At 41.0% G+C, this 8,518-nt stretch overlaps 1 protein-coding gene across 1 annotated transcript; it reads left to right on the forward strand.

Annotated features, from left to right (window-relative positions):
* The first annotated feature begins 4,134 nt into the window (after positions 1-4,134).
* LOC118329623 (general transcription factor II-I repeat domain-containing protein 2B-like) lies at positions 4,135-6,379 on the forward strand. The gene has a single exon (XM_035663854.1). The coding sequence runs from the start codon at positions 4,239-4,241 to the stop codon at positions 6,057-6,059; it is 1,821 nt and encodes a 606-aa protein (XP_035519747.1). The 5' UTR covers positions 4,135-4,238; the 3' UTR covers positions 6,060-6,379.
* Positions 6,380-8,518: the final 2,139 nt, after the last annotated feature.

Genomic DNA, 8,518 nt, shown 5'->3' on the forward strand with positions numbered 1-8,518 from the left:
GCGTAGCCATTAGGGCTAACTTTACAGGAAAGCTCTCCTTGTGATGTCATGTTATATAAACTCCCTCCCTCCATATTCTCTCCTCTGCAGCTTGACTGCTTTTAACCCTTAAGCAATTACACAATGCTCAGCTCTCATAGTTCTCTTAGCCTGCTGCAAAAACCTTCCAAGGGACTGCAAATCTGTCCTATTAAACACATCCCTCCATCTTCCCTAAAATCAAAATAGTTTTTCCTTTGACACTAATTGTGCAAATCAAGATGAGTATATAATTTCAGCCATGCATTTTAGCTTGGAATGCACCTTCCTGAAAAGCAGAGGCATGTAGTGAAATCTACTGAGGGAGGTTTTGAAAGCCTTTTCTTGTCAGCAATGTCTAGGTTTGCTTGACATCGTGTAAAACCTTGACCTCACTGTACACTAGCATGTCAGGGTCATTTGTGAGTTCTGAAAATTTAATTATCCATTGTGAAAGCCTATCAATGAAATGTGGAGGATTGTGGGATAATTCCCCGGATAATATTCCCTCTGTGTAAAGGGGGGATTTAGGGAAAAGAAAGGGGATGGAGGGAGTTCAGGGATGAGGAGATGGAAAAAGAAAAGAATGAACAGGAAAAAAATAACAAGTAGAGATGGATAAGGAGGCCAACAAAGAGAAATGTTTTTGTTGTGTAACTAATTCAAAAAGCTCCTCCAGTTAGTATGAAAATGTCTCCTTAACAGTATTATCCTCATCAGCACCAAATCAATTGCCACATCTTCATCAAAGGGACAAACTAATTAGGGCCATACAGGGCTTATTCAAGGCCTCTCTGGAGCCATCAGAGGAGGAAATGATGGTTTGTTGTATATACCTTTTAATATCACAGCACCTTGTTAAATCAGTATTAATAGTAATAATAGTATTTTTTGGCCACAACAAGATAAAAACACTGACTTATTATCACCAATTAAATAAAAATAAATCCAGTTTGCTCTATTGGCACGAGTGTAACAAAGACAATAACGTGATGCAAACATGTTAACAAAGTTGCCTTTCTGCACATCCAGCAGACACAGAGCAGAAACATTAACATTTATTAGGAGTCAGGTTCACTCTCCCTCTAGATGTGTTTTTAGTCTCCACCAACTCCTGAGGGAAATATCTGACGCTAAATGCTCCACAGTGATCTGAAGCTATTTGCGAACTGTCAGCGGTTTGGTGCTGAGCAGGTAGTGTACAGGGAATTTATCGGAAATGCTTATTGTAAAAAGTAAAAGTTATGGACTCCATAGAGCTGAGGGGAGCCACATAGTTGGGTGATAATGCTCTGTTGGTTTGTTCATGAGTGCAGCTTTAACAAAAGTATTAATGTGGTCACAAGAAAGGCTGTAGCGTGTATGTTACTGTTCTGCTTTATTTTATTTTATTTATTTACCTATTTTTAATTCAGATTTATTATATGCATGCATATATTATTTCATATTTAAATACTATTTGTAACATTCTCACTGAGCTACATATTTTTTAATTTGGTGAAATTGCTGTTGCCTTTTTTCCCTTTCATATCTACAACCCTGTTTAATATTCATATTTAGTTACACATTCTTCCACTGTGCATCTCCAATAAAACAGGTGGGAGTTCAGAGCCTTGCTTAGAGGCACCTGTGTATTAGAAAATGGTTTCTAAATATGTTTGACCCTCTAATAGTAAACAGTGTAATGAGTAAGCCCTGGCCTGCAGTGGAAGCCAGAGCGAGGAGAGTTAGCAGGCTGATAAAAGTGGAATGGTGCAGAGCTGAAGGCATCACAGCCGAGCATTAAAGTTACTTTGAACTCCTGTAACTTTAATTCTCTTTGACATGGAGAGATGTAGCTGTGAGTCACACCATGTACACTACAATTAAGATCAGTGGACCACAACCACCATAGAATAATCCCGTTATCCTCTCTCTGTCCGTCTGTTCGCCTGGCTGGGAGCGCTGGTTTTTTCACTCTCGAGGTCAGGGACAGTGAAAGGTCATTGGACCACCAGCAACATTTGCAGACAATGGAGACCAGTAATGTGCTTTTCACCAACAGGGAGGACTGGAAAAGATCTGTGCAAATTACAATTTTTTTATGAGGTACAAAAGCCTAATGAAGAAAAACTGCACATCTTGGCTGTTTGTGTTGCCAAATTAGCAAAAAAGTGCTGATCGTATGTCACTTTTCCTCTATATTTTTAGGTTTGAGTCTGATTCATGGCTTCTTGCTGGAAGTGTCACCCTCTCTGCAACACTCATTTTAAACATGTATTTACAAAGAAAGGGTTGACTGGGCATGTTTGCTCTTCTCTAGCAAATGACCTGCTTTTCATCAGGGAGCTGCAGAACCCCCACTGCCTTACACTGTTTAGATTGGATCTGATTTATCAAGTGGAAAAGATACATGACAAAAATAACCAATGAACATTTGGCAGTGGATAACACATGACAATCTTACTTAGCATGCAGATATTTGCCCTTGGTGGAAGTCCTTGTACTGTACATTTTACACAAAGCTTTCTGCCCACCTAAACCCATAATTCAAAGAGGTGAACGCAACTTTAATGGTGGCCTCAGAGTGAGGCCTGAAAAACACGTTTTCATTTCTTATTCTGTAGAGCAGTTTAATACCCAAACTAAAGAAAATTAATAACCTCTATAAACGCGCACAGATACTGCAATTATTAATTACAGTACACATTTCAGTACTCTGCAGTCCTCTTCAGTTGACGAGGAACACAATCTTCTAGACTAAGATAGTTACCAGGCACACAAAAACATAACACAAACACACACACACACCACAGCACACACCTACACACACACACACACACACACACAGTGCACATACAATTTCATTATAGACAACAGTAAGATACCTATTTAAGGAACACTTTAAAAAAAATTAAAGTAGCTATATTTACAATAGTCACTGGGATGATAAAAAGTACATTATCAGTAGCGGATACTCATTTTAGCTGAGTACTCACTCTACCCTATGATGTAACACATAAAGTTTTTCAGTAGTTGTGCATACAGTACAGTATTTTAAAACTGAACCAGGACCACAGGACCTACTGTTTGAATTGGTTATTCACAACATGTGAGTTAACTTCTTTAAGCAATGTTTCCAGATTGTTCCTATATAGGAATAAGACTCCAAAAATAAAACCCAGCTTGTAATAAATCGGAACACAAATGTAATAACTGATCTGGTTATTTCATCTACAGTATCCCTGATTGCATCACTTTAAAAAAAATATATTTTCTTTGCTGAGGAGATATTGTTAAATGGACCTGATGTACAGCAACTGTTGCTATGCAGGTTTGCAAAAAGCCGACACAGCGTAAGCTTTCACATGAACAACGGCTCTTCCCTCTGATGTCTCTCTGTCTGTCTGTATCTCTGCCCTGTTCTCATTCCCTGGTTCTGGCAAGTGGCAAAGACAAGTGTTATAATTACAGTCATATTCCGTCTCCAGCAACAGTTTCACAGAGAAGCTCTGACAGCCGAGCAGGACTTTGAGACTCCCTTGGCGCTAATGCTTCACAGCCTTCATTAAAATAGACTTTGGGGTGGGGACAAAGCGGGTGAGTGTCATGTAACTCTTGACGTTGTGATTTTGAATTTGGCTTGTAGTGATATTTCAATTACAAATTATATTTGGTGCAGGGAAAATCCGTGGAGCAAGAGAGGTTTCAGTTCATGCTTAAAGTGGATGCTTCTCATCAGAGGGGGTTTAACAACACTCTCAACCTTCTAAGTCAGCACTAGCAAATGGGACCACCACTGAGAGGACTTACAGCCTCTTCATTGAGTTTTATATTGTGTTTCTATGGCTACAGCAGGAAAAACTGGAAAGATGGAGATTGAAAGTTCACTTAGGAACTTGGGAACAGTAGCTGACCACAAGGTCTATTTAAAGGCTGTTCTGGTACTTTCAGTTGTATCACACAATTTCCATCAGAATGATGTTTGAGCATACTGTACTAGCAACATGTGTCAAACTCAAGGCCCGCGGGCCAGATGTGGCCCGCCATGTCATTTTATGTGGCCCGCGAGAGCTTAAAAGTTTTGAGTGTCCAAAAAAAAAAAATACCAAAAAATAAATTAAGAGCGTGCTTTGACCAAAAACTACATTTCCCACAATGCCTTTCTACCTCGGTAGCCGCGGCAGTTTTTCCACATCCATGCCAACGAGTGGAATTGAGATATAAATAATGATCCCAAAATGTCCAGAAAGAGAAAAGTTGATGCAGACGGAAGACTGTTTCAAGAAAGATGGGAAGGCGAATACTTGTTTGTGCTTCAAGGAGAAAGACCAGTATGTCTTTTGTGTTACGAGGCGGTGTCGGTTGTCAAAGAGTACAATCTGCGTCGACATTTTGACACCAAACACGGAGCTAAGTACGCTAAAGCTAGCCTTCAAGAAAAGCAACAAATTGCCCAAGAATTAAAAGGCAAACTGCGGTCGCAGCAGAGTTTGTTCACGAAATCCACAGCCAAAAACGAGGCCGCAGTGAAAGCTAGCTTCATTGTGGCTGAAGAAATCGCCCACGCTTCCAAGTCTTTTTCAGATGGAGCGTTTTTGAAGCAGTGCATGCTGAAGGTCTGTGAGCAGGTGTGTCCCGACCAGTTACAGACTTTTAAAAATGTCAGTTTATCAAGAAACACCATCGCGAACCGAGTGAAGGAACTAGCAAAAAATCTTACAACACAGCTGACCGAGGAGACACGCAGCTACACAGCTTTTTCATTAGCTGTTGATGAAAGCACAGATAACACAGACACAGCGCAGTTATCAATTTTTATTAGAGGCGTAAAGTCGGACCTCTCTATCACTGAGGAGCTGTTGGATGTGGCTGCAATGCATGGGACCACGACGGGACAGGACATTTTTGATGCGGTGGAGAAGTCCGTAAGTAAAAATGCATTGCAGTGGGAAAACCTGGTGGGATTAACTACAGACGGTGCACCGGCAATGTGTGGAGAAAAAGTGGGCTTGGTTGGACTAATGAAGAGGAAAATGCAAAAAATGAACTGTCACACGCCTCTGATAACGTATCATTGCATTATCCATCAAGAAGCTTTGTGTGGGAAGGTGCTGGGGATGGAGGACATTGTGAGCACAGTCATGAAAACAGTGAACTTCATTCGGGCGCGTGGCCTGAATCACCGTCAGTTCCAGCAGTTGTTGCTGGAGATGGGCTCGGAACATGGGGATGTGCCGTACTATACAGAAGTGCGGTGGCTGAGTAGGAGCAAAGTCCTCAAGCGATTTTTTGAGCTCAGGGAAGACATTGCTCTTTTTTTGCAGAGTAAAGGAAAACTCATGTCTGAACTATCAGATCCAAAGTGGCTGTGTGACTTTGCTGTGTTGTGTGACATAACTGACCATCTCGCCCAGCTGAATCAGAGGCTGCAGGGACGCAAACAAGTCATCACGCAGATGTCCGACACGATCACGGCTTTCCAGCGTAAATTGGACTTATGGATGCGGCAAGTGAAACAGGACAATCTTGTCCACTTTCCTGTTTGTCAGAGCATGTCAGCCTCGTTTCCCGAGACTTTTTCATGTGCTCAGTTAGCTACCAAACTGAGCTGGTTAAAGACTGAGTTTGATCGACGCTTCTCTGACTTCAGAGCACAACAGTCTGGCTTTGACATCTTTGCCAATCCTTTCACCACCGATGTCTGCACTGCACCCCAACACCTTCAGATGGAGCTAATTGAGCTTCAAAGCGACAGTGGCCTGAGAGCAAAGTTCCAGAATGCTGCAATCCAGGATTTTTACCGTCTGATGCCCCCTGGTTTGATGCCACAGCTTCGACTTCATGCTGCCCGTGTTCTGTCCATGTTTGGAAGCACCTATCTGTGCGAACAGTTTTTTTCCATAATGAATCTGAACAAAAACAAGCACAGATCACGCCTCACGGATGACAACCTCCATGCTGTTCTACGCATTGCCTCAGCACAGGACCTAAAGCCAGACATTGACACACTGGCAACGGGAAAACGGTGTCAGACATCTGGTCAGAAAAACACAGGTTAGCTTTTTTTTGAAAACTAAAATATAATTCAACCAAGAAGAAAAAGATTAAACTGTGTGCAATTTAATGATTGTGGTTGCATTTTGTTTTGTGTTTATCATTTTCAGAACATGATCAATCGATAGTAGAGAGAGAATCCACTTGGTGTGTTCAAGGACAGGCAGCATCTCCTCATCAAAGACTAACCAAAAAACTTGAGTAATATAGTTGTGAACTGAGTCAACCTTTATTTTGGTATTTTTAGTTGATTACATATTATTTATGTATAGCTGCTGTTGTAATTATTTAATGTTTGCACGTCTTATGTGTGTATGGAGGCGAATTGTTGTCATCAAACCATCAGTTGGATGCAAGGCTGTGTGTAGCCTTCTTTTGTAAAATGCTACATGTGTCATACATGTTCTTTGCAGCTCAGTTTTAGGATGTCTTCAAAGCTATTTGACTATTTGTTATTTTTCTTTATTCACTTGGACAGTTTGATCCTTCATTAATGGAGTTATGTGGGTTTTCATAAGCTGACAAAATTTAAAAGAATTTATGTTAGAGCAACAAGCAAACATATGTTTTCTATGCAACTGTAATTGTCACTTGAATAAGTTATAATAAATAATGAGTTATTTAACATTAAGGAGTAGTTACATTTATTTTACATTACATTCGATTACATTTAGTTACATTTATAAGTTACATCTGGCCCTTTAAGGACAGCCATTATGCTGATGTGGCCCTCGGTGAAAATGAGTTTGACACCCCTCGCTGTATAGGATCATAAGCAAAATCAACTGACAAACTGCACAAACTTAAATACATGTTAACCTAATCTTTTAGTTTTTACTTCTTATTCTTGTTGTGTTGGGAACACCACGTGGAAGGTGGGAAAAGTAGCCATATCCACTTTTCAACAAAACATCAGATTTCTTTAGTTTGGTTCTAGACCTTGAAAGCATCTCAGCAAATCAAACAGGTCTCGTGTTGTCGTGTCGGAGAAATGACAAATCAACAAATAAATGCTTTGTTGGTGGGATTAAGAACAGAGATATCATCTTTCACATAGTTCACTAGCTACCTAGCTACGTTAAAAGCAGCAACAGAGAATTGCCACAGACCAGTGGGGATGAGCTCGACACAGCTGTACAAGTTGTTGTAAGTGGTGAAAACTGGCACATTTGTGGAATCATTACGAAAAAAACACAGCTTCTGTGTCAGACTTGATTAGTTCTAAACAAATGAGCAAACCTCAACAATCAACAATTATACCTTCATGACCCCAAACCAATTTCATTATTATTATTTTTTTTATTAAACCTGCTGCTTTACGTAACCCAGTACAAACGCCACTCTAGTTACTTGTTGTCAAGGAAACATTGTGAGCCACCGTTGTGTCAGCTTTATTCATCATTTCATACAAAGCTTTCTGCCCACCTAAACCCATAATTCAAAGAGGTGAACGCAACTTTAATGGTGGCCTCAGAGTGAGGCCTCAGTTGATAAAGATGTTTTATTTCTTATTGTGTAGAGCAGGTTTGAATAACCTCTATAAACATTAATACACTCATGCACACACACACACACAGATACTGAAATTTGTAACTTACCGTACACATTTCAGTACTTGGACAGACAGACATGAAAGGGGGGCAGAGAGAGGGGGGATGATACGCAGCAAAGGGCCGCAGGTCGGATTCGAACCCTGGGCCGCTGCAGCAAGGACTCAGCCTCGGTATATGGGTCGCCAGCTCTTCTGACTCGGCTAATCGGGCACCCATGAAGTACCTCATCAGTTGACGAGGAACACAATCTTCCAGACTAAGATAGTTACCAGGAACACAAAAACATGTTCCTTCAAACGCACACACGCACATCTACACACAAGCACATACATACACACCCCGAGATACACACACACAGTGCAAATACAATTTCATTGTTAGACAAGGGAAGCAGTTTGGATGTTCTTGACTCCGCTTAGGGCAAATGATGTCATGATGCTGAAACAGTGCCCAGGCGCCAGGCTGTCATTGCACTGTAACTAACGTGAAACATTTCCGTCTCCTGCTCTCTGCTCTTCTCTCGGTCGTCTGTCTCTTCTCTCACACACACACACACACACTAAAAAAGTAGAACCTGTAGCTCACCTTATCTCGCTACGAATGCTTGCACCACAACGACAGGCCATGGGCTGGTTGTGGTTGCGCTTCTTCTCTTCTCTCTCTACTCTCTCTCTCTGTCTCGTCTCTCTCACACACACACATACAGATATGCAACCATTACCATTAGTCATTTATGGTCTGAGCTATTTTAACTGTCAGGACAGCAAACAGCATACTGCAGGAAACGTGCTTATCATGCCATCTGCTGAAGCTCTATGAATGCCATAAAACAGCTCAAACTAACATTAAGGTGATAAACCTTTTTGATTCATTTTCACACACGCCCCCGCAGACAGACAGACACACACACA

Source organism: Morone saxatilis, unplaced genomic scaffold (genome assembly GCF_004916995.1).
Source record: "Morone saxatilis isolate NCDOM2014 unplaced genomic scaffold, NCSU_SB_2.0 Contig19, whole genome shotgun sequence".
NCBI lineage: Eukaryota > Metazoa > Chordata > Actinopteri > Moronidae > Morone > Morone saxatilis.